Genomic DNA, 27651 nt, shown 5'->3' with positions numbered 1-27651 from the left:
TTTAAAAAATAAATCAGTGTGGTATTTCTGGAAAAACATAATCTGAAAAGTAGCCTGTATTTGTAGCTGGCAATATATATATATATATATATATATATATATATATATATATATATATATATATATATATGAAACACAAAATGTTAGAGGGAAAAATTGTGTATATATAAAACAACATTTTCCCCTCTAACATTCTGTGGAGTAGAAGTATAAAGTAACAAACTGGAGATACTCAAGTAAACAAAAGTGCAGTATTGATTACTTGTGAGCTGTTTACTGTTGTATAGTTTGAAGTTGGGACACAGTTTTGGCTTCGCAATACTTTCACCAATCCACCAGCAGGTGGCGTAAGAACCCCAGGAAGTGGACGCACTGACTCCTCATATCCACCAACTCTGACTATGGGGAGCATTTGTACGAGATAGGAAAGGATTTATTTTTCATTCGTTGAAAACATGTTGTTCTGGCTCTACATGTCCCTCATTCTCATTCAACAGTTTGTACCATGGAGACTGTGGATGAGTGTGAGAGCGGGCCGTCCTTCAATGAGAGGGTCGGCGGTTAGATCCCCGTCTCTGCTGGATGGCAATGTGTCCTTGAGCAAGACACTTAACCCCAAATGGTTCCTGCAAGAAGCTATGTGCATTCCCCTGTGTGTGAATGGCTGTGAATGGGTGAATTAAAGTGCTTTGAGTGGTTGGAAGACTAGAAAAGAGATACAAGTAAAGGCTGTTTACATTTACCAGGTGTGCAGGTGTGCAGGTGTACAGGTGTCCCCTGGGACCCTGTGGCGTAAGAGTTGGGTGTGCTTACAGGTTCAACAAAGCACACTTCCTCACTATCCACATCAGTGATGCCGTCGCAGGTGAAAGTTGACCCTCCTTCAGTAATTGCGTTCCTGTGAATCTCCAGAGCCCTGGAGGCAGTGCAACGTGCACAGGTATCTTCCTGGTTCCTGGTAAAGAAAGCAAAGGCTTTCTCAACCTGGCTGTGAGCGCGTTCACATAAAAGGGGCGGGGTTTGCAGCATCTGACCAATCAGAAGCAAGTCTTTTGTCAGCAGGCTGGCCTATGTTACAAACCAAGAGAGAAGCGAACACACAGGGAACTTTAACACATAACACAAAGTTGCATCTGGCAAAATAATCATAGACTCTGTGAAAATGAATGGAATTACAATATCATCAAGAGCATGAGTTGACTATGACTATAATTGCATGTATGTATGAAGAGAATGTGTTGGTTAGATATATTCTTATATAATAGAATAAAAGATGTTGTGTATGACAATTTTAGCTTTTTTCGTTCAGCTGTAAGCAAAAATAAAATAAATATAAAAACATAATTCAAAGCGGTCAGTTTTCTTGTAATCTCCCACATAAAGGCCCGCAGAGCAAAGTAATGCAACGTAACGCATCCAGTCTGTGATGCAGCACACGACTCAAAAAGCTGACACACAAGTGAATATGTGATATGAATATATGTTGTACATATGTAATAGAATATACTGACTATGTGTTATGGTATGAATATAAATCATGGTCCACCGTGACAGTGCCTGCAGGAGACCAACGCTTTTTAAAAGTCCAAACAACAACAAATATGGATTGAAGAAAAATATTTTGTTGGATAAAACATGATGTAAATTTATGAAATGATTTCAATAAATTTAGATTTTGGGACTTTGCAACGCTGTGAGAAACGATCCTCAGCAGCCACCACTGGGATCTAATCCTAGTATAATACTAACACTGTTAGGATGTCGCTTTGAACTATTTGGCCCTATGTGAAAGCAAACTTTGAATTTTGTTTTTATATTAATTTCTTATGTTTCCCGTGAGTCTGTTTCCCACCGCCAAAGTAGCAGCTGAAAGAATAAGACTAAGATTCCGTCATATACGCCATGAGAGCAACTCATGAACTCAGAGAACAGATGTAATTACAGTCGGAGCTCTAGGTGGGCGGTGATGTTGTGAGTCTGTTAATGAACGCGTGACACAATCGGTTGTTTTGCCAGCTGTTATTTTGGATTTGGCAGTTTAAACTGTGTTCATTTTAGTCTGGATTATGACTTTAACGTCTTTGTATTTGTGTAATATCAATTACAGGATCCTCGTACCGAGCTTTACTTGGTCAGCCGGTGCTTTTAAACCAGTTGATCTCCCGCCTGCTGCCGGAGCAAGTTACCATGGTGACCTCCCCCAGTAAGAAGTAAACCGCCATCATCGTAGGACTGAAACCCCCAGACGTTAACCTCAATTTAACTCGCTAACCCCGTGCTTCGTGGGACGGTGTGTGAGTGGCTGTGACGAGCAGATGGACAGGTTGGACAGGAGCGTCGTCCTCACAGCGCTGCAGGCCGCTGCAGAGGAGTGAGTCATGGGGACAGAGACGCTGTTAACAGGTGGAGATGTTTTATGTAAGGTTATTGATATCATGCCAAAATGGTTTAATCCATCTGTGCAAATGCAGATGTTGGCACTGCTTGACACTGCGTGTCAACAGTCACATCTCGCTTTCCAAAACAACACAAAATCCCTTTTGACATGTGAACACGACGTCTGGCCTCAACTAGCCCTTCAGCAGATACCCAGCCACTTGAGACGTGAGACTAGACATTTCTAACATGTTAAGAACATCACTGCTTTCTGTCATGCCTAAAGCTGACTTCCTGTGAAGATGAAAGTATATTTTGAAAAGACACTACGCCACGTCCAAAACTGATGCTCAAGGAGAACCTAGAGCATCATAGTTAATTAATCTGTGTATCTGCGCCACAATTTAATGGGTTCTTCCTTGTCCCAACACTCAGTTCCATGAGAATCGGGCCTGTAGTTTTTCCATAATGCTTCTGACAAACAGTCAAAAAAACAAACCTGAAACTGAACTGACAACATAATCTCCTGGAAGAGGTAACTAAGAAACTGGTTTACATCCAGGATACAGTTAGCATTTAGCCCTGAGCAAACGTGTTCCAAACTAAACAAAGTAGGGCCTTGCCATTGTATCCCTCAGACCAATAAGTAAAGTTGCAGTTTACATCCATGCCAAAAACATTATCACTTCATCATTTCATCCTATTAGATATTTCTCAAATGTAAGAACAGAATGTGTTTTATGAGGTCACAGTGGCCGTTGACCTCCAACATCTCCAGTTCTTCCTTGAGTCCAACGTTTGTGCCGAATCTGAAGAAGCTCCCTCCAGGCGTTCCTGATGTTTTGTGTTCTCTAGAATGGGACGGACGACCATGAAGTAATAATGTTCATCGCGGTGCTGAAGCATAATAAAACTATCACAGTCATTGAACAAAGAGCACAGTTACTGCACACATCATGCGTCAAAGAGACTGATTTATCAAATGATGACAGGATTCAGCATTCCCAAATTGTGTTTTATTAAACATTTGGATTTTTTATGGTAATTGTTTCCCAACAAGAAGATGAAATCACCAAACCACTCTAACACATTTACCCCTACATGCAGCATAATTTCTCCAGCATATGTTTCAACCAGTTAAACAAGTTCTGTAGTAGTTATTTATTTTTCGGCTAAAAGAAAAAAAGAAGAGATGCCTCAAACACGAACATGGTTATAAGGTACGGGTGAAATTAAAGATAATGAAAGATACAAAATATGTAAGGCTCAATATGCAAGTTATTGTCAACAAAAGGGTTGACCCACCACCACAATGCTAAACACAAGTTTGGAACTTGACCCGTCGTTTATTACAGACAGCAGCTCTAATGAATTCATGAATGTTTTCTGATCCTATGGTTTCTCATCAGTGATGTTTGAAATCTGTCAGGATGGACAGAAGGACAAAACATGTGTACAGAATTATATCTAATCTAAGTATCACTTGTTATCACTTTGTCTATGTTCAATAAACTTATCTTCGTGGACTGTGTCACTTCAAAAGTCAGGAGATTCCAGCAAAGATTGTACTTTTAACTATATTGATTGAACTGTCGGCTATTACAAATATCTGATACCTCCGTGTTCTGTGTTGTGCAAACGGCACCAAGCCAGGCTGCCACAACAAAGATCATAAGCATTGACCAAGAAACCACGAGCCTGTGCACCAAACTCATCCTCCAAAAACTGGAAAATATTTTACAGGACAGCACCAATCCCCTTCATTGCAACTTTAGTCGCAAAATAAAATCTAAACACGTAGATATAAAACTGCATCTGCCTGTATGACATGCATCCTAAAGGAGCAATATATGACATTCAGAGCATTCATTTAGTATCAAACAAATATTACCCTTTTGCTCTTTTGATTTATCGGTTGTACATTGACTTTTCATTTGACTTTCTTGTTTATTTCGTCTCATTATGATCAAAGATGGCCACAACATCTAAAAACATGTCATATTATGATTATGTTGTGGTCTATGTGTATGTTATTCTAGTGTCTTTACTGTGGACTTTATTGCATCCTTATGTCTGCAGCACATGACCAAATACATTTCTGGGGCTGTTTGACATTATGGTCAACTAGTGTCAACACAAACTATTTCTGGGGATTGAAGTTTAGAGTGTTAAATATGCTTAGTCGTGACACGCTTAGTCGTGACACGCCGTGAAATAAACTGGCCGCGGATTCCAGGTAGGGAGCTGTGATGGGCCAACCCAACGAGATAATGTGGCAAAACACACATCAACATTGAGAATGACCACAGAGTAGTAACCTGGTGCATTGACTCCAATCATTACTGATTGGTGCGGTTCAATCTGTCTCGGTCACGATGCCGAGAGGCGTCTGGGCTTACATGTTTTGAGTGTGTCAAACAATGCCGTGTGCATGGTCCTTCACCAATGACTTGCTCAAATGTCTGCCCAGCACAGCCTCAACACTGCAACACAAACCAGGCCTGACTTATCGATCACTGTGATCAGCTGAGTGGTATCAGTACATCGAGCGCTTCATTTTTCTGATCGCTTTACCAGATGAAGGTCTAAAGATAACAGAAGACTCACATATTGAGTGTATTATATTTACCGGGTAAAACAGCCCTCTTTAATCTGAAGATTTCATTTCATGAAACCCAAGAAATGATGACATTGGTGCAGAAAGTTGGCAAATCAACTGGGGCATCCCAGTTCCACATTTAATGCTACGGGTTAGTGTAAGCAATCACTGTTGTTTGCACTTCCCAGAGGGGCTGTTTGGATTCTTGTTGGAGTCTTTTTTACTCTTTCTGGATTTGTTCCGAGGACCTTGGCTGATGACCGATTGAAGCTGTACAGGACTCACTTCACCACCACTTGCCCCAGCACCATGCATGTAGTCGGGAGCTTTTGACACAACCTCTGTCAAACCAGCGCCCCCCACAGTATTTGGGCTGACCCCTGCTGCGTCTCCAGTCATGTGCATGCTCTCATTCTGAACAAGGTCACCAGCCTCCTCAATAAATGCAGTCCCTGTCTCTGATGAGCCTAAGTCTTTCTCCAACACTGAAGATATGGTCTTGTCTGCCACCTTAATCTCTGAATAAGCTGTTGGTGATACCTGACCAGACGCATTAGTTGCACTATTATCTAATCCCTCTGTTATCTCTGGGTTCAAAGGGACCTCTGCTTTGTCTTTTTCCAAAGTGAGATCTCCAAGCTCAGTCTGTTCAATTAGAGTTACGTCTGTGTTGTGGTAATCAGATTGGCTAGTTTCACCCTCAACAACTCGTCCAGATACCAATATTCCACCCCTGGTCCCTTTATCTTGACCCGACATAGAAACCTGTCCTGTGGCCACTCTGGATGATGTCATCTCCTCCGAAGATGTGGCCACAACATCTAAACCCTCCATGTCCATCACTACGGCTTGAGCAGCAGTCTGTTGTCTCTCAGGAATATCCAGAGTTATGTCCCTTGTCTGAGGAGAGGCCATCCCTTGGCTTGATTGATGTGTAGTAACTTCACAAGGAGTTTCTTGAGTTTCGACCACCTTTCCCATTGCTGCTACCAGATTCATCTCTGCATGTTTACTTGCTGCATTAAGATCTTCCTCAAATAAACATTCAGTCTCTGAAGGCTGAGAGTCCTCTTCTAACAGCTGAGACTGAACGTCTTCTTCCTCTACGTGAGAACTTGTGTCTGGTGCACCTGCAATGTAAACGGTATGCTGTATGGATGGCGCCTCTTTCTCGCCATCACTCACACTGTCATCTGAGGTGAGCTTGTCATCCGCTTGAGAATCTGTGTGGGAATCTTCTTTTCCACTGTCCTCATTTTCATCTGGGATGAACTCCATTCCATGTACGGGTGACTCTTCCTCCACAATATCCTCCTCTTTTGTACCGTCTTGTATGCTGTCTTCTGAGATGAGTTGATTCTCCAATTGGTGAATCACATTTCCTGCATCTACTTCTCCAATCTCTTCATCTTTGTCATTTGAGCTGCTAAAATGTGGCTGCATGGCTGATGCCACGTCTTCAACAATATGCTCCTCCTCTCCAATATTCATATTGGCACCTGTGGTGATCTGATCCTCCAAAGGAGAACTTCCTGATACAGCTTCTCCTTCAATATCTTCATCTTGGTCGTCTGTGATGCAAACATTTTGATGTATGGATAACGTCAAATCCTTTGCAGTCTCCTCGTCCTCTTCCTTTGGAACATTTATGTTATCATCTGAGATTAATGAACCCTCCACTTCAGAGCTTGTGCATGCATCTTCCTCTGCACTCTCTTCATCTTGGCCATCCGAGAAGCTTATATTTTGCTGTAAAGGTGACGCCATTTCTTCCAAAGCATCTTCACCTTCAGTAATGTTGTTATCTGAGGTGAAATGATCCTCCATTTGAGAAGTCAAAGCACATTGTCTCTCAGTGTCTTCATCTTGATCATTGGGGGTGCTAAAACTCTGCTGTGACACTCCTTCCTCTAAAATACTCCTCTCTTTCTCTCCATCACTTATACTGTCTGCATCGACTTGATCGCTGTCTACTCCTGATTCCGACGTTATATGTTGAACATTAGAACCCTCTGCTTGTACTTGAGTGGTCATTTCTGCTGATGTTAATGTCAAATTTGAGTCCCCCGGATCTTCTTGGTTAGTTAAAGAATCAGCATTCGCTGTCTTTGTATGAACTTCGTCTATCCTATTCCCGAGTTCTGGCATTGCCTTTTGATCAGAGATGGACCTCTCTTCGGACTCATTCACAGTGTCTGCTGGCAAATTGTCAGCCACAGTATTGAGTTCCACTTCAGGATCTAACACTTGCTCCTGCTCAGCCTTAACCTCTTCATGTGAATCACTGGTGACAGTAGTCATTTCCTCCATATTCTCTTCTGCCTGGATATTATCAGAAGTGGCAATGACCTGATTTCTTTCAATGTTCTCAGTTGGTCTGACATCTTCCTCCAGGTTATTGTCCCTTAGTTCCTCTGTGACTTCACTTGATTGAGGTTCTGACCCAACTTCACCACTTCTGTCCTCTGAACCTTCAATGCTGAGCTGAACACATTTTTCTTTTTCTTCCATTTCTTCTTCTTTCAAAGGCGTTTCATCTTGTCTGTTCACATTTTCTTCTGTACTATCCTGTATTTGATCGTCCACAATGTGGATGGGGTCTGAAGTAGAGGTGGTTCCTTCTCCTTGAGGGAATGTTGATATCTCTTCATTCTCTTTGACTATGTTAACTAATTCAGTGACATCTGATGCAGACTGCAAAGCTTCTGTGGAGGACATTTCAATGACCATAGATATTCCTTCCTTGGAAAAACCTTCAGTGGGAGCATGCTTTTCCTGCAGTTCTGACTCTTCTTCTTGGTCATTGGATTCTGTTGTTTGATTCATCACATCTTTACATTTGTTCGCTGGAACTTCAGTGATTCCGTCAAGATTTACGATTGAAAATTGTTCTGATGTTTGAGTTGGATACTCTTTTATACTCTCATTGTATTCAAATGTGCTTTGGACCACCATACAAGGCTCCTCCTCATCTAGTCTTGTAATATGCTCTAATGTGTAGGCAACCACCTCTTGCTTTTCTTCAACTGCATCTTCATGCATTTTCTGACCTGGATTGCTGTTATCCTGAAACAGATTTGTCTTCATAACCTCTTTCTTTGAAGGCTGATGAATTTTAGCAGTTTTAACCGTATTAGTGGTCTTGTTTTTCTTTGAGGAAGCTACTCTTCTACTTGCTTTTACAATAGCACTAGCATCCACTGTTTGCTCCGATGGAGGAATTCCTTGGAACTGGTTTACATTGACTTGCCTCATCCCAACTGGATTCATCCCAGTGGGCCAAATTCCAGCCTGTCTCACTTCTGGCTTTACAGTCCCCACATGTCCCATTCCCATTCTTGGTTGTCCAACACCAACTCCCAAAACAGTAACCGGCCCTAAACCCATCTGCCCTGGCTCCCCAACCCATGTTTGCCCCAAATTGCTGTTTACTGCAACAATATCCCTATTTTTAGCAATGGTGTGTCCTGGCAGAAGGCCATACACACTTCCCTGGGCTGCTGGACCGAACGCCCCCTGAGGGGGAGCAGCCTCTTTTACCAGGATAGCACCTCTTGGCAAAGTGCCCTGAGGTGTGCCTGGGACTGACCACTTCACCTCTCCTGGACCACAGTTGTCTTTAACTAGCATATAACTACCATCAGAATTTGGCCCTGCCATTTTCCAGCCTTCCGCAGGGACTGAGCCCTGAGATACTCCTGGGCCACCAGGTAGCAACAGGGTGGGACTTACTGGACTGGTGAGGCTGATCGGGCTTGTGGGGCTCTCAATGCCCTGGAAAAATAGCCCAGAAGGAGAGCCTTGGGTTCCACTGAGTACGAGTCCAGAAGAAGGACTCTGGGGTCCACTGACTACATACAGGCCTGGAAAATTGGCTCCATGGGCCCCATCTGCTAGCAGAACACTATTCTGAGGCTGTGGATTAACTACATAGTGCATGGGCTGTAGAACAGGGGCGGTGGTGTAGTAAACCGGCTGCTGCTGTAGTATGACTGTCTGAGCTTGACGGGGCAGAGTAGCAGAATGATGGATGTTCGAGAAATGACTGTTAGTAACATTGGACTGAGCATGTGTCATGGATGCTGCGGCAGTGCTCACACTACTGTCAGATAATTTGGAGATGTTAGTAGATGACATGACTTTCTCTGTCTTTATATCGGTATGCTTTGTTTCAACAGGCATAACAACCGGTTCAGCAATATCAACTGTGTGTGTTTTGACAGCACCTGATACTTTATGTGTCAGAGAAGGTTTGGGTGTTGGTTTAGGAGGGGAACAGATCTCAGCCAGAGTCTTGAACTTTGGCCCGAGGTCATTGAGGAACTGCAGATCGTTGTCAGAGCCCAGGAGGCTGCAGCAGCCCACTGAGCCAGCAGAAGAGCCCTGGCCCTCAAATTCATACTCCAAGAGACCATCCTTTACTTCCACAGCACATGCCGCTTTCTGTTTAAGGAAAGGAAATAGCACAAACAGGAAATAGCACAAACACGGGTGTCAATAAACTCTGAACTCCTATTTGAATGTTACAGATCTGGGAAAAACAGTTGCATTCAAAACTAACGCTGTACCTGTGAGTAGTAATCATTGAGGAAAGCGTCAGGTAGGGCTATATCCTCATACAGATCTGTCGTGCGTTGGGCACCAAATGTTTGTCTGCTAAGTGAAGCACTGGCGTTGCCACGGTTGAAAGATCCCATCGTAACCCCATAGGCATTGTCGGTCTCCATAAAATGTTGGCTGGTATTCCAAGTCTTCTGCACAGTTTCATTGTAGCTTGTCTGAGTTTTTGTGAATTTTGAAGAATTGCCATTGAAGCTCCCTGGTAGTGCGGCTTCAAATTTCTTCTCGTTTCCCAACATAGTAGGGGCACTTAGGAGTGGAACTTCCTAAAAAAACAACAAAAGAAAGAAAATGTGATCAGTCAACACATATTTTGTATGATCTTGAAATGGCAATCTGGGCAACCAAAAAAAGTTTAAAGGTCATGAGACTCCAAACCATAAAATAATCAAATCTGAAAGTGGATGCAACACACTTTATAAGTACTTATCATGCCAACTATAAGTGGGAGCTAATTTAGTTAAACCATCAACATCATTTTGCATAATTCTTTGTAGAATAGGTCTTTGCACTGGCTTCCTGTCCAACAAATAATTGACTTTGAATCCTGCTGCTCGTTTATAAAGCACGGTTTAGGTCCTAAATACATTTGTGATCTGCTGTTGGTCTACCTTATGAACCATCAACCCTCAGGTGGTCTGGGACTGGTCTACCTTATGAACCATCAACCCTCAGGTGGTCTGGGACTGGTCTACCTTATGAACCACCCAGACCCCTCAGGTGGTCTGGGACTGGTCTACCTAATGAACCATCCAGACCCCTCAGGTGGTCTGGGACGGGTCTACCTTCAGAACTTCAAAGACCCCTCGAGACCTCAAAGACCCTCAAAGACCCTCAAAGACCCCCAGAGACCCTCTGCTCCTTTAAACCTAGATTTAATACTTTGATGTTGCCTTTAATTGAATGAGATTCAATTCATCAATTTCTGCATTTCACTACTGTATTTCTTTTCTTTAACTGCACTGCAACTTCTATTCTATTTTGTTTAGCTTTTTATTGTTTTACTGACTGTTTTTAATGTTTAAATGAATGTTATTAATTGTTTTTAAATCGTCTTTTCTTTTGCATTAAGTTTTGATGCACTTTGAATCGCCTTGTTGTTGAAATGTGCTATAGAAAATAAGGTAAGATAAAATAAGATAATCCTTTATTAGTGCCGCAGTGGGAAAATTACAGGATTACAGCAGCATTGCTCACAAGTAAATAAAAGATACAAATCAAGTAATATAAATAAACAGTAAAACAGTAATAAAAACAGTAAAGAAGAATATTAAATATACAGACTGGATAAAAATGTTTAAATAATAAGTATATATAGTATATATATATTAAACATATTGCATGTATTACATATTGCACCAGGTGAATGAATTAAAGTGTTCAGAAATGTCCAAGTTCAGAAGTGTTCAAAGTGCCTTTAAACTTGCCTTGGTATATACTGTAGGTATAGGTTCTTAAAAAAAAATATATATATTTTTTTTTAAATGGGAGTAGACAGGTTGAACCCTCCTGTTTGTCCTCATGTGGACTCAATTTAAATGATTTGCTTCATGTTTCCTTTATGTAACCTTTCTTTCTACTGAAAAGAAATAGAAATGGCAGCCAACCTTATCCTCGCCTCGGCCTTCAGTGTGGTAGGATATGAGGTGCTCTTTGGCGTCAAATGGCAGATCATTAAATTGGTCAGGAAAGATGGTGTTTGCTCCTCCACACTGACATAACAGCAGGAGCAGAGGGATGACTGCAGAGAGAAGCAATAGCATGTCAAAGTAAAGCTCAAAGGCATTTTTGATCTCAAGAGACACAAAAACAAAAAGGAAATATCAAATGCTAACAATGTAATTGTACAACATAATGAATCCAACCTTTGAGAATCTTCTAATGTTAAATTGAGAGTTGGTGACTTTACGCTGTAGACAGTTAAAGTCCCAAGTGGACCCTAGGGGATTATAATTCAGAGATATATCTGTGGTAGTCAACGGTGAGACCATTGCCATGAATTACACATATGATGTCTAATTTTGCACATCAAGAAAGTCGCATTGTGTCATAAAAGTCTTAACTTAACATTCCTGTAAAATTTGACGAAAAACGCCTATCCAGGTATACCCAAAGTAAATTGCAAGCTGTACGTGAACTATTTGGAGTAAATGCATGGTCTTGGTCTCTTTTGAAAGGCAACAATCTGAAGCTTTTTTCCCCAAATAGTCAGAATCACTTTAAGTGCTGCTGACACTGAGTTATATAAGTTTGAACACACTAAAGTATAAGGTTTTTATTTCCGCCTGACATTTCTTTGTAAATAGATGCCTGTAGATGACTATAAATGTGACTTATGGACTGGAAAACACAATAGGACCATAGCCTGAAGCCTTTTCTAATCTAAGTAAAAAGTTGATAACAATATCACAGAAAATGAATATTTTACACATGTTTTTCTAATGAAATGTCTAGACGTTTTTCCATTTTGAGATTGAAAATATTCATGATATATATTATATATACCTATTAAAAAGGCTTATAGTCTTGCAAACTTATAGAGGTACTATTCATATATACTACCAGTATTGCTGACACAGAGAAAATGAAGTATAAATGCATTTTTATGCAGATTCAATGACAGACTGAGGATCTATGAGCAGAAGTTTGTTCTGGCGAAGCTGAAGCCTGTTGGGATCATCCCCACCCCCTCTTGATTGGTCCCGTTTTTTAGGCAATTTCATTGGCTGTCCGAAACGCCTGTCATCTGAGCTGTACGGCGCGACAGGCTTGAGCCACGTAAGAAAATAGAGGCTGAGCCTAAACTTCAACGTAGCTTCTGGTTGGGTAATGTAGCTTGTCAGTCAGGACATGAAGCTCCTATTGGTTCAAGTGGGGTCTCATTGGAAACGTTAGATTTCGGTGGACATTTTGATCGCGAGTTTGTAGCTGTGCTCTCATGCAAACATGACTTTCTGCTAAAAACAAAACTGCTTTCGTTCATAACTTCCAGCTGCAATGAAACACCAGTTGGTGGATATTTATGGATGTAATCACATGTTTTGGACTAAATCTTTTATGGGATTTATTTTTATTGGACCTTTACGACGTAACAACGCTGTTTTTGTTGGAATATTATGGACAAAAGTATTGATTGTAGCTGCTGTGGTGGTCTGATCTTGAAACGGAGTGGACAGCTGGAATCACAAGAATCGTAGGTTTCCAGAAACATATGGCACTCGTACCGAACTATAAATAGATGTACAGTGTACAACGGAATGTACAGTGTATAGTTGAAATGGACGCCCGCGTGACAGCAGAACGTTAAGAGGTTAAAGTAAAAGTGTGTGAAATACAAACTTAAAAAGACTGCACGCCCAAAACTTGCCGAATTAAGTCTGGCTGAAGCCACGATACCGGTGTGTTTCATACCAGGATGGTCGCTCAATAACATCCGGGTAGGATGGCGTGATATTTGTGTGTGCAACATAGCTAAGTTAGCTAGCTAGCTAGCTAGCAAGCCACGGTAACGGCCATGTTGGTGTTTGTGACGGGACTTGTGAGAGAAGAGGGATGTAGTATACTGATTGATTTCACTCAAAAGGAATCAATACTACGACTAACCTACGGCCAACTGCGACTTTCATGACTTGGAAAATCATCTTTTAAATTGACAAATATCATATGTGCATAAATAGAACAATTCAAAAGGGATGCAAAAAAGATTTGTCTCTCAAAGTTGACTATCGTACATATTATTTCTGAAATAAAGCAATACATATTAGAGGCACTATATAATTCAGTCCAATACGACCCCACCACAGATATTCTGTCTCCTTCAGATGTGAAAATACCATTGCAACTTACTTTCACTAGTAATGAAGCATTTGTTTATATGACGTGGTGATTGAGTGATCTAGGATGTTTGTTAAAGCTCAACTCACGCAGCAGTAAGCACAAGGCCAGTAGCAGCAGCCCGATGGCCGGGCCAGAGAGCTCAGAGGAAGTCGTTCCTAGTCTGGCTGTCTTCGGCCCGCAGACCTCGGTTTCCCCACAGATGCAAACGTCCACAGTGAAGATGTCATTGGATTCACAAGACAGACCCTGAGCGTCCAAAACCTCCACCTGCAGCTGGTATGAGCCGGGCCACAGCACCTCACGTGAGTGAAGAGCGGCACTCGTATCTGGAGACAGCAAAGGAACTCACACTGAATTACCATTATCAACTTTAGTAGTAATACTTGAAGTACTGTAGAACTAAGTGCAATACGTCTAGTATTGTATGCTACCATTACAGGCAAATATGTAGTAGATCAAAAGTCTGTTGTCCTTATTTTGACTTTGTCAAATTAATTAAAGAAACTATAAAAAATGAACACATGTTCTTCCTCTGTCCTTAAAATTCTGGCCAGTGAAAAATATTTAAATTTAAACTCTGATTTAAGGGATGAGCATCCTTGTACTTTGGAAATAATACATTTTTGTTACATTTTTTAAAATAATGTGAAAATCTGAAGAATCTGACGAGAGCGCTCTGGGTTTCCCTTTGGGGACAGGTTTGTCTTTTCAAAAGAGACTTCCAACTTAGGTTTAATTACACAACAAAACCATTTTTCGGGTCGGTTTAAACAAAAAACTATTACTTGGATAGTTGTTAAGAATGCAAGTTAGGTAAAGTAACAACAAATAATCTATAAAAATCTAAAATGTGTTTAACCCAACCATCCTGACTTTCCTGCTCTTTATTCAACTCAGACACCAAACAACGGATCTGAGTATTTACGTTAAAGCTAGTTGATAGTTTGGTGCTTCTCCTACAGACACTAAAGCTTTCTGCGTTGGTCTGAGACACTAATGGTGACCAGGCCGTGGCATTTGGGACGGCTGTGGCTCAGTCGGGTTAAATTAATGCAGACGTCAAATTGCATATACCTGTATGTATTTGTAACTACGTTTTGACGAATTGGGAGTGAGAATGGGAGGAACAACGTTATGTCTTGATCATACATTACTGCAATTTTCTTTTAGCACAATGTCTTACCGTTGATGACTTCTACGTCCCAGCTGCCTCGAGTCCCTTCAGGGACGACTCTGAACATAAAGGGAGCACCGTTGGGACTAGCATCCTCATCAAAGCCAGTGACATGAACCGTCTTTGAGTTGGAGCACAGACCGCTGTGGGAGGTGGTCAGGGTGGGGCAGTGGTCGTTGTGATCAGTGACTTGAATGGCTATTGTTCCCGTGGCTGTCTTTGATGGCATGTCTGAGGAGGACAACGAGGAAGCAAGTCAAACAGCACCCTGCATAGGACCGATACGTCCCCCGTTTGATTCCAGCTGCGGGACCTTTGAGTCATAGCCCTCTCTCTTTTATCAGCTTCACACAAAGTTAACAAACATACGTCTTGACCTTTAGTCTGCCGAAACTAGCCTCTACACTCTTAAAGCAAATACATTAAAAAAGTAAAATACAAAATGAAATAATGATGAATACAAAACATTGGTACATCTGATTAATCCCCAATTGAATAGTGTTTACAAAACAATACTTTAGTTCTTTAAGAAGTGAAAATATAAATCGTTATATTCTGTAGATATTCTTCATTTCATTATTCTTATGTCTATGACAGTTCAGGTTGTGCGAGGTCAGTTTAACAAATATTGTCTGTAAGAAGTGTCTGAGAAACGTCCAATGGTCTGTTCCTCAAGGTTCCTCAAGGTTCCTCAAGGTTCCACGCTCTGCACTACAACACTCACACATGTTATCAGTATGTTGACATTAGAGAAGCAGACTGGTCGTTGCACGTTCCAGCCATGTGAGAAAAGATGAGAACACGATTCTCCTCCTTCTAGACGGGTTAGAGCCAATTAAATGTTCAATGTTCATGAAGTGGTTAACATGCATGTCTTTCAATCAGAGGGTTGGTGGTTCGCACCCCGGCCCCAGCTCTGCTAGCCCACGTCGTTGTGTCCTTGAGACACTTAACCCCTAATTGCTCCCTGTTGCTGTGTCTATGGTATATAGAGCAAACATGTAAGTTGCTTTGCATAAAAACGTCAGCTAAATGTATTGTAATGTAAAACCGTGTATTAAAGAGCTGAACTTCCGGCTGTTTTGGACGGTCTCCCTGCTATCAAGATTGCAGCGCTTGTTACTTTGTTTCTGATCAAGGAAAATAAATTGAGAGAACGAGAGAAGTTGTCGAACTGAATTCTTCCGGAGGCTATGCCAGGCATCCAATAATTAGTACGCGCTAACAGACATACTGCTGAATGTTCTCATCCTATGACTGACACACCCTGACTCACAACGTGGTCGGGCAGGTTCTGTCAAAGACCAATGCTTCGTTCCATAGGTTGCCTTGGGCATAGACGTTTAACAGCTGCTCAAACAACCCATACTTATAGAGGAGATAAATCATGTGTGAACATTTCTTCAGCAGGGAAGCCAACTTCTGTTTTTACAGTGTCGAGAACCCAGAAATGAAGCCTTCATGTTGACAACAATGCTCCAGGATTATAAAGTACAAAAGGGATTACCTTTGGTGATGGCCAGAATCTTGGCAATGTAGGTACCATTCACCAAGAACGGCGACTCTCTATCTGGTGCCTTGTTGAGTTTAATCTCAGCTGTTTCTTCATCGATGGTAAACCAGTTGTCTGGATCGTAGGCTTTGGCATAACTGGAGAAGAAAAGGAACAAAAACATTAAGAAAAGTAATAAATGCAACAGGAAACTGTTTCACCAAAAGCAGTGATTTCGATAAAGTAAAGCCTTAGTTGTACTACTGGAAGGACGCATGAGCTGACGGAATTGTGACGAAGAAACCTTGAGATTATTTGTACACTGCAGGGTTTCTTCTTGCTGCAAACTAACATTCTCAAAGCTCCTCAAAGGTCTCCATGATCTACTCTCCCCCAGGACACCATTCATATATCACTACAAAACCTTTTGGTGCCTAACCCAAATGAGAATTGACTTTTGAAAAAGAAAAAGCACCATGAGCGGTTAAAACACTGTGATGTTGATATACACATCTGTAGAAATGGTGATGTTTGGTTCAGAAATGTTGAGATTCAACATATCAGTGGTTTACAGTATGATGGCAGCATTTTGTTCTGGCGACTGGGTTGAAACATGACAAACATCAGGGCCTCAGTACAGCCTTAGAGAGCTGCAGCTGCCTCTTCTCTTGACTAACCTGACATCTTCAGCTGGCTTTCCTGTGTCTGGATCCGTAGCAGCGAACACTGTGATCACACCATCTTCAGGTGTTTGAGTTGGATCTTCCGATACAGGAACGTTCTTGATTTTGGGTATGAATTCTGGACCCTCCGGCATATTATTCACTGCTATTTTAATGGGATAGCTTGGCTTTGTTCCTGGTTTGACGCCTGGTTTAAGTCCGACACCCCCTCCAGGTCCAACTCCGGGCTTAATCCCAACTCCGGGCGTAAGTCCAGCATCTACCCCCAAGTCTAGTCCAAGGTCCACCCCGGCATCTGCACCTGCACCAGCTCCAACACCAACATCAGCACCAGCACCAGCACCAGCATCAGCACCAGCACCAGCACCAGCATCAGCTTCGGCTCCGGCACCAGCTCCGGCACCGGCTCCGGCACCGGCAGCCACAGGATGACCACCACCCGCTCCAACCTGAACGTCCGCATCCATCTCCACAGCACCGCCTTCCACAAAAGGAGCTACGTTCTCAATCATCAGGCCAAGCTCAAGATTCTGAAGTTCTTCAAAATCCACAGGCTGTTTGGTCCAGGATGGAGGGTAAATAAGGTAGAGCGAGAGAAGAATGAGAGATGTTAGGGACCCAGTCAACAGTAGATACAGCAAATATAAACCTTTGTCTGTAAAGTCACATACATACCTTGATCAGCTTCAGGATGCCATCATTGGTTGCTTTGTCTGTCTCAATGGAGAAGAGATTATCCTCATTTCCTGAGGCGATTGAATAGATCATCTGCCAGTTGTCTGTGTTCACGAGGTCTTTGTCCTTAGCTTTGATTCTCATCACAACTACATCAACGACATTTTCATCCACTGAGCCAGAGTACTGCAAACAGAACAAGTGTGCAGCCTTGAGTTTGTATTGTTTATAAGAGCTATAACTGTCAGCTCTGTTCTTTTCTGTGCGTTATGAACACTGGAAAGAGACATGAGCTGTAAATACTTGATAAAAACCACCCACAGCATCCACTCTGTATTGGCAAGAGTACGATAAGTATCATGATACAGGGGTCACGATTCCATATACTGTGATGCTGTGAAAGCCATAAATGGCCATTACCTAAAATCTTATTTCAGGGAAACTAACATCACAAAGATTGCACCACCATTAAAGTGTAAAGAATAAAAAAGTGTACTTTTGTCTGCAATAGGAACAGTGGGATCTGCTTTTGCCTTTATTACAGTCTCTGTAACATCACAAGACCAAATGAACCACTGTCTGCCACAAATCTATATATTTGAACTCGATACAGTAATAATATTGAGATACTCAAGTGTATTGATAATACGTAAGCATCCACTTTGAAGAGGCCAAACGCCCCCGACCAGGGGTCAGTTGAGAAAGTTAGGAGTCCAGGTCGTGGTTATTATCTCTCATGACCAAAGTTACGTGATTATATTCTGCATTAAGTCCTTGAAAAGCAGTGGAAAGCTCAGACCGAACATTTTGATCCCAAAGATCAGGAACCGTGGAGATATTGCTCTTATAGTTCAGTTCATGCTGACAGGTTCTTGTCCAAACCTGCTGATTCTACATTAAGTCAGGAAAAAGCTCACATTCCATGAGAGGAAGATACGTATGTATTCTTCACCGCAGTGAAAAGGCGTGTGCTGTCTTGTTGAGCAACAACGTGATTAAAATAATGTATGGCTCTTTCTTCATGGAGGTGCAACCGGTTGGTTCTTTTCCGACCTTGAAACTGTTTTTGCTCATCAGAGCACAGATTTAATTTGCGCATAATTATTATACATCATCACCACACAGTCTGATTTATACCTCGCACCTCTAGCCAGCCCTTTGTGCACCCAAGACCCACCACGATTCAAAAAGGCCCCTAAGGTTCAGTATGACTTGGGCCAAGAGTCAAACTAATAATGCTAACAAGTTGCATTATGGGAGATGTGGTATTCAGTGCTTTTGGAACTTGAACTCTACCAAAAGACTAAACGTCAGGATTTCTCGACCTCTGCTGCACAGACCTGTCTGTCTCTGGTAAATCCTCCAACCTTATGGAAGTCAATCACAACTTTAGTCCACAAAGAATACTTCATTGATAACTCTATCTAACTCTATTACTATGACCTCAACTGAAGTAAGATGAAGAGGAATCGTCAATCAACACGTTCTCACTCCCCAACTCAGATGTTGACGCTTGGTCAGTGGCACTGGTGCTTTTGTTTTGTAACACGAGATAAGGAAAGTGTGTGTGTGTGTGTGTGTGTGTGTGTGTGTGTGTGTGTGTGTGTGTGTGTGTGTGTGTGTGTGTGTGTGTGTGTGTGCCATTTTTCTCACCTCAGACTTTTCTGGAATGGGGAGGTTGTCGTTGATGTCCAGGACGTTGATCTCCACAGTTCCCGTCCCGGTTAGCCCCCCTGATGCCCCGCCCAGATCCTTCCCTTTTACCACCAGTTTGTAGAAGTCATGAGTCTGTCACAGGAAAAACAGACACGTTCTTCTGTTACTGGATGAAGTGCGTGCTGTGCAGGTTTTGCCAAAAGTCATCCAAAAGTGTCTTTATAGGGTGAGAAAGAACCTCAAGGCAAAACAATGCTGCTGTAAAACTTTCGTTGATTCCACCTTGATGCTGAATTTCAAATTGTTTTAACGTGTGATTGATGATTGCTTGTTTTATTCAGGAGGAGATTTAGGTTGCTAAATCAAGGGAACCAGTCGTCAGTTCAGCTCTTAGTGTGCATGACACTGCCCTCTCCTCACAGTGTCCGTTTTGGGCGTGTCAGGGACGGAGACTCATTGCATGCATAGTGTCTTTTCAAAATAAACTTCCAATGTAGGCTTGATTAGTTTTTAGGTTTACTTGAGGAGTTTTAAGCAAGAACATTACTTGGTTAGGTTCAGGAAAAGACTGTGGTAAAGCAACAATAGTAAGCAATAGCTACACATTTATTCAAGCCAGGACTCAGTAACTGCCGTGGTGGCCTGCCTCGCATTGAGCTGTGATCTCAGTGAGGTGAGGTCAGCATGTGAGCACAAACGGACAATTTATCAAACGTAGGTCTCCATCATCCTCCCCCACACAGGAGCTCCTCTCCAGAGGAGAACCAAGGGAAGAGAGGAGGAAAACAGTGTAACGTGTGCGTCGGTGTCAGACGCCGAGGGGCGCTCAGCAAGCGTCGCTATTTGACGAGATGAGTGTGAGACGGTAGGTCAGACAGGTCAGAGAGAGTTAGATAGTGAGTTTGCAGCAGCTCACCTCTCTGTCCAGCGTGGCCTCTTTGACGTGCACATTGCCTGTCTTTGAGTCTATAGTGAACATGGCACCTGACCCCGCCGGCTCCTGGCTGATGATGGAGTAGTAGATCTCTGAATTAATTGTTCCAGGTTGGTCATCATCTATTGCCTGGATCTGCATGACAAAGGTTCCTGCAGTGGAACACAACAGACTCCAGCTCAGGAGAATCCATCAAATGTCCCGTTCAGAGAGTCTACATGTATATTACGTTCAGATCTAATAAGACAGACTACCGGGATGCCTTTTATAAATGTAAAATGAATTTGTATTGGATCATCCATACAGTACATAAGCGTCAATGATCAACCATCATCATATCCCACTCATATCAACATGCTGCTCCTTGCTTTACTACTTGTTGATGAACTACTTCTCTTTAAGATTAAATATTCATGACTGAATCTCAAACAGCCAAAGTTAAAGTTTGACAAAAGTTGATTTCATTTTACTACGAATGTAACGCTCATAAACTCACGTTCTCACTTGTCCAATAACAATGCTTCATCAGTGGCACTACACTTAACTATGAGGCTCTAGGTTCCCCTACTCTGTTAGTTTCAGTCTCATTACAGCCGCAGTGTCTTTCCAAATAAACGTACAACGTAGGTTTACTTACACAACAAAAGTACTTGTCCAGGTTAAGGAAAAGGTTGCAGATGTTTGGGTTAAAAGTCACATAAAATACGTTTGTTGTGTATGTATACGGTGTTAGTTAAGTGCATGAGCTACGATCTACTTCATCGGCTCTATGTGGGTGTGGTTTAGATTTGATTGACAGCGCTGGCAGCATAAACAAACAATCCCCTGTTGCAGAACTCTTTCTGTAAAGGATAGATACGATCAAAGGCTCATGGAAAGAGGGATTAAACGGTGACAATACCTTCTTTGCTAGACTCGTTGATGCTTCCAGAATGCAGCTCAAAGCGAGGAGGGTTGTCGTTCTGGTCCAGGACTGTGACAGTCAGTGGGATGTCATCCTCTGCTGTGGTCCCATCCTTGTATTTAGCGATCCCAGTCAGCTGTACGAAGGACATGACCAAGTGAGACAAGCTTAGTCGGTTTACTGCTGATCTTTTCACATGTAGTACAGAAACCCAGTTACACATTTACAACAGATTTTGTCACCGCAACCTCACTTTACTTTACATCCCTGGCCCGATTTGGCGTCACAAAACTTAAAAACGTACACCGCAAGCACAGGGTTAGAAAATAAGAATTTCCGAAGAAATACAGTGAGTAGAGCTTGAATTCTACGGTCGACTATGAATTGTCTCCCCAATAAAGTTTTTCCTGAACCGATAACAGAGGATGTCGTATGTGTACAGATTGTAAAGTCTTCTGAGGCCAATTTGTGATTTTTAGGCTATACAAATTGAATTGAACCAAAGGCGGTAGAAACTGTTCGTCAGTCCAGATTTTCACCTGCACCAACTGCAGCCCACGAGCGTAAGAGCTACAGTTTCTTATAGCTGTTGTCGACAGAGATTTGATCTACATCATATTATTGTCACAAAACGTCGACAGCCAACTGAAATATTTGGGAGCGGCAACACAACTCAGTCTTCAACAGGTTTCAGTCCACACAGTACAGCACGAGACCTGTAACGTCCGAAAGAGAGACTCACATTGAAGTACGGGTGTTTCTCTCGGTCCAGAAGATCCGTTATTTGTACAAACCCCGTGTCAGGGTTCACCACAAAGAGGCCGAGGGGTGGCTTGTCAGCTCCTGGTCCGGTAAGAAAATAATGCACCTCCCTCCTTACGTCTTTATCAGAGCGAATCTGGCAACAAAACACAGATTTTTAAACACTGTGTTCAGTGTAACATTATGACACACCCACCATGTCCATCGTAAATTGATCTAAAATATAAGTGAGCTGATTTGAACTGCTACAATATATCGAACTTCCGTCCACTATTCGGTGATGGGCATCATCCCCTCAGCAAACCTGAAATTGGTTTTGTGGGCCAAGATGATAGCAAAACACTGGTTCCCTCAACAATAAGCCAATAAGAATTTTGAAGAAAAATGACATTTCCATGAAAGTTAAGGCATTTCTCCATGTATTTATTAATGACGTTTTATGTCCGTGTACTTTGTATTTTTGTGCTATGTGAAGTTCTCATGTAGCTCATGGAGAAAAAAGAAACTCGACATTTCCCCCCCCCCTCGCGCCCCACCTCTAATACCTGCGCGCCCCACAGTTTGAGAACCACTGTGTTAACTACACTGCGGTGTCCTTTCAAAAATAAACGTCCACGTTTTGAACGTACACGTTAAAAATGATCTTCCAACCTAGACTTACTTAGTTTTTAGGGTTTACTCGGGCCGGTTAGGGAAACAATACGAGTGACAACAGCTTGGGGAAAGAGACAATGGTATGGTACATACACATGTGATTATATGGTAACTGTAACATGATGAGAATGAATTTGTTCTAGTCCTAACGTGAGGTACTGTATGGGTCCAAAGGGTCCTGTGTGTTCCTCGGCAACCGTTCTGCCGGATGTTGCTTTGCATTGCTTCTCGGAAGAAGAATTATTTGTTATCAAGAAATGATTGCAAGTTTGGTTGCTGTGTGTTTATTTTATGAAACCCGGCCAGTAGTAACTGTTTAATAAAAGTAATAAGCTTCTTGCCCCGCATCATGCATAGACACGATTTGAATTGTTATAAGATCACGTGGCCTCTTGCTTAATTGTCTGGCTCTTTCCCACCATTAAAATAACACTGAATATACATCAGATTTCAGCCCAGGGGCAAATTCCTTTAGTGGTATAGCTGAGGATTAGCACTGACTGAAACAACATGTGAAACCCTGTTAATTACTGCAGGCTTATTGGCAGACAATACTGTGACAGACAGCAGCTCCTGTTAGTCCAGTTTACTTGACTCAAACTGATGCCAACATCAGTGAGTAAAAAGCCAAATAACCTTGGCAATGAAATCATGTTGGGTGTAGTCAACGTTCTCCATCAGCTTGGAAGGAGGAAGGATCCATTCTCTCTTCTTCCTCCTCAGCGTCTTCTCTCTTGCCTCAGCACTGAGCATCTGAAAGCAAACAGCAGATACACTTGTATTGTATTGGTGACAGTAGCAGCACAGTGTGAGTCTGAACGCTGCATGTTCTCAGTAGGTGTTCAGACCGGGAGAGCTTTTTCATTCTTCTCAGAACCCCCTTTATTATTGTGTAACGATCTTAGTTATCCAAACGCTGTTTTGAGGGACCTCTTAAACTTCTATTTCACAGTAGCTAATCTCCCAGCTCAAGAGGAACCCTGAGTGACTGTGACTGTGATTGGTAGAACATTTGACATACAAACAAAAGACAACACAAAACATGGTTGTAAACATGGACAAATGGGCCAACAGCAAAGTCCAGGCACACACCCTCCAAAACCAAAACCAGGTAGCATAAAGGTTATCCGAGTAGCACAAAGCCGGTCCCAGTAGCACTAACCCAGGAGCACAAATGTTAACCCAGTAGCACAAATGTTGTCCCAGTAGCACACAGGCTGACCAAGTAGCATGAACTAACCCAGTAGCACAAATGTTGTCCCAGTAGCAAAAAGGCTAAACCAGTTGCACAAAGCCTAAGACAGCAGCACAGAGGATAACCCAGTAGCACAAAAGTTATCCCAGTAGCAAAAAGGCTAACCCAGTAGCACAAAGGCTATCCCAGTAGCAAAAAGGCTAACCCAGTAGCATAAAGGCTAACCCAGTAGCATCAAGGTTCAGTAGCATGAAGGCTAACCTAATAGCATAAAGGCTAACCCAGTCGCATAAAGCACACCCAATGGGCGATAATAAGCCGATTTAAACTGAAATTGCAACATGTGCTTTCATCCAGGTATTTTTACATGTCTAAACTACATGAAAAAAACTTATATTGCTATCAGCTTATATAATTGAAGGTAAAAATCAGGACATACATAGTCCTGTTACCGTATGCAAATGAATACATGAACACATTAAATACAAGATTAGTACAAAAATTGCTACGGAAACTGATGTGTGTACATATTTTCTAAAATTAAATTCATGTGATCTTGCAGAAGAGTGTGTGTGTGTGTGTGTGTGTGTGTGTGTGTGTGTGTGTGTGTGAGAAAGGATGAATTTGAGGTGTGGTCCAGCTTCTCAGCATTACCAGTGAATTGCCAGCTTTGAATGTGAGGAATTTATGGCACGCAGTCAACCGTGTGAAGGTACAACTATTAGCAGGAGGAAATGTAGAAGAGCAGTTGGGCCCTGGGCTGTGTGGTGACCGTGTGGTGTGAGAGGCAGCAGGTCTGCCAATAGCATCACGATGTTGGTGGAGTTGCTGCCGCAGTTGTGTTCAATACTGGAGAGCGAGTGGTTTGACAGAAGTGAATCGGCGCAATAAGTGTGTTCGACCAGGCAGTACATGTTATTAGCTACAGCGTGTAGCTAGCAGCGTGGAGCTAGCAGCGTGTATCTAGCGGCGAGTATCTAGCAGCACATATCTAGCAGCGCGTAGCTAGCAGTGGGTAGCTAGCAAGAGCAACAATGCAGTACATTCTGGAAAACCCATTTAATGAAACTCTCAAGGTTTTATCCTTAAATGTTTTCTCAAATCTTACTTCATTGTAACCGTGAATTACCGTTTAGGCACATTTGTAAGTTATGGGCTGCATGAATAAAATGGACTGGACTTGAATATTATCTCAACACAAATAGATAGTAAACTCTGTCATGTAAGTTTAAAACTTCAAAGAGGTCACATCCCGAGATGTAAACGCTGTCTGAATGAGCCAGACAGACACACAGACGTTCCTCAGCTTTTACTCCATCTAACTCAGAGGTGGGCAAACTACGGCCCGCGGGCCGGATCCGGCACGATGACCACAACAGACCAGCGTTGATGTTTCTTCATGATTATTTATTGCACAGCCTCTTTTAGGCTTCTGGTGTGTTCTGCAGCAGAAAGACCGCTGTAATGCCTTCTGCTGCGCACACGGCTTTTTTATTACCGTAATATACCGCAAAACACTGAAAAGCTCCACTTCTTAGCGGTCAGAATCCTTTTTAATTATGTCGTAAAGCGTAAACTTTAGAAGCATTACGGTAATATGAATCACTTTCTGTCGCTGGAGACAGGGTTTGTACTACAACAGTTTTAGAGTTGTAAAATAATCTGACAGCTGCATGCAGAGTATTTTTCCTCAGTATAACTAACATAACTAACCACACTCCACCCTGCGCGCTCATGTCACGTGACATACAGGGTTCTGTCTGTCAGCCTCCTGCATTGATCCCTTCTGTCACAATGAGTGGACCCAAGAAGAGACAAGTCCACAGTGAGTGCAGAGTCTTTAATTTGTGGACTGCTAAGTATTTTTTCACCGAAGTACGATCAGAGGCAGTATGTCTTATTTGCCAAGAAACCATTGCAGTATTCAAAGAATACAATATTAGCCGCCACTTTTCCGCCAAGCATGCTAACTATGCTAGCCAACAGTCAACGACAGAACGGGCGGCTACTGCTAAGAGGTTGGCAGCCAATTTAAAGGGTCAGCAAAATATTTTTCTCCGCCAAACTGCTACACAAGAATCAAGCACCAAGGCAAGTTTTTTGCTAGCATTCAAATTAGCAAAAGCCAGCAAGCCTTTCTCTGAAGGAGAGTTTTTGAAAGAATGTATGGTAGAAACAGCAGGTCTCTTATGTCCAGAGAGCAAAAACTAATTTGAAAAATTGAGTTTATCATGCAGAACAGTGACTCGGCGTGTAGAACAAATTGATGAAGATTTAACCAGCGAGTTGAACAAAAAAGCTGAGTCATTTACGTTATATTCTCACACCGCCCCCTGCCGGCCTCGCCGTCCTCAAGTGTAGAGCCACGGGTCTCACACCGCCCAGCACCCCCTGTGGCGGACCACAGACTCCCCACCTTCCCTTTCTTTGGCTCCAATAATCTGTTTTACCAGATACTCTCATGTGGTCTGCATTTGGGTCAGCAACATTGTCCTCCCGTGACAGGTTCACACAAACACTCTCCATCCATCTGATACTGGCCTGGCCCGTCTGTCAAATCTTTTAATTCAATGTGGCCCCTGAGCCAAAAAGTTTGCCCACCCCTGATCTAACTCCACAGTATTGCTCACGCTCATTGCTCTCCAAATAGCAGCTCCATTTCAGATATCCAACAAGATGACATGATGTAAGGAGCAGCTTCTCCTTTATCTCTTTTTAACACTAGCTACAGTGGAGACAACAACATGCACCAACGGGTCCTGTTCATCAAAGCATTATTCAGTGACGCAGTGTTTTATTTATAGAATAGTGTTTATGTGCGGTAACTAAAAATACATTTCTGACGTGCATTATTTGCAACTCTGCAAGACTTTGAAAAACAATTAAAGTATAGCATTTCTATTTAAGTATAACTTATCATCACAAGTAAATGCATTTGAAACAAATTAGTCCACTTCAAGATTAGATTACTTCTGTAATAAAAGATTCCGCCATGGCCTGCAGCACGTTCTGGTGAGTCAAGGTTGCATTCAGGAGTAGCTTCAGGCTGAATACTCACCAACGCCAGCACTAACAGAAGCAGCGGGCCCGCTTCTGTGAAGGAAAGCCGAGTCATGAGTTCAGAGAAGCCGCAGCATGCGGCAGCCTGTTCTTTCTGTGTGCAAAACCCCACTGCAGACGTGAGGGCAACACAGAGCTAACACACTTCAACACAGCTATGTCAGCTTCAGTCCCCTCCCTCCACACCTACAGGCTTCATGCATGTGCAGACCCCTCCCTCCCTTCATGTGTGCTTCTATAACCTCAACCGTCAACACATGTGCATGTTTCTCAAAGGTGTGTCTGAAGCTGCATTACCTTTTTTACAGCAAGTGCCTGAGTAAATCCTCAGGCACTTGATGAAGCTGACAAGGATAGACAGGTAGAGCACACTGTAAAAAGCACTCGTTGTGGCGTTACGCTGTGGCGTTACGCTGTGGCGTTACGCTGTGGCGTTACGCTGTGGCGTTACGCTGCGGCGTAACGCCACAGCGTAACATTGTGGCGTTGCATTGTGGCGTTGCGTTGCGGCGTTGCGTTGCGGCGTTGCGTTGCGGCGTTGCGTTGCGGCGTTGCGTTGCGGCGTTGCGCTGCGGCGTTGCATTGTGGCGTTGCATTGTGGCGTTGCGCTGCGGCGTTGCGCTGCGGCGTTGCGCTGCGGCGTTGCGCTGCGGCGTTGCGCTGCGGCGTTGCGGCATGACGCTGCGGCGTTGCGGCATTACGCTGCGGCGTTGCGCTGCGGCGTTGGCGTTGCGCTGCGGCGTTGCATTGCGGCGTTGCATTGCGGCGTTGCATTGTGGCGTTACGTTGCGGTGTTGCGCTGCGGCGTTGCATTGTGGCGTTGCATTGCGGCGTTGCGCTGCGGCGTTGCGCTGCGGCGTTGCGCTGCGGCGTTGCATTGTGGCGTTGCATTGCGGCGTTACGTTGCTGTGTTGCATTGTGGTGTTGCATTGTGGTGTTACCTTGCGGTGTTGCATTGTGGTGTTGCATTGTGGTGTTGCATTGTGGCGTTACGTTGCGGTGTTGCATTGTGGTGTTGCATTGTGGCGTT

The 27651-nt window shown here is 42.9% G+C and overlaps 1 protein-coding gene across 1 annotated transcript; it reads right to left on the bottom strand.

Moving 5' to 3' along the window:
* Positions 1-324: 324 nt before the first annotated feature.
* LOC306739454 (desmoglein-2.1-like) lies at positions 325-26676 on the bottom strand (the record flags this gene model as incomplete). Its single annotated transcript, XM_079221473.1, has 17 exons — positions 325-399; positions 769-1068; positions 6161-6610; positions 8276-9418; positions 9544-9861; positions 11203-11336; positions 13519-13758; positions 14616-14837; positions 16114-16256; positions 16776-17335; positions 17457-17642; positions 19110-19244; positions 20029-20198; positions 20948-21086; positions 21693-21848; positions 23003-23119; positions 26620-26676. 17 exons carry the CDS (start codon positions 26674-26676, stop codon positions 325-327), a joined length of 4545 nt encoding a protein of 1514 aa, XP_079077599.1.
* Positions 26677-27651: the final 975 nt, after the last annotated feature.

Source organism: Taurulus bubalis (assembly GCF_910589615.1).
Source record: "Taurulus bubalis genome assembly, chromosome: 7".
NCBI classification, from domain to species: Eukaryota; Metazoa; Chordata; class Actinopteri; order Perciformes; family Cottidae; genus Taurulus; species Taurulus bubalis.
This window is presented reverse-complemented; position numbering and strand designations above follow the sequence as displayed.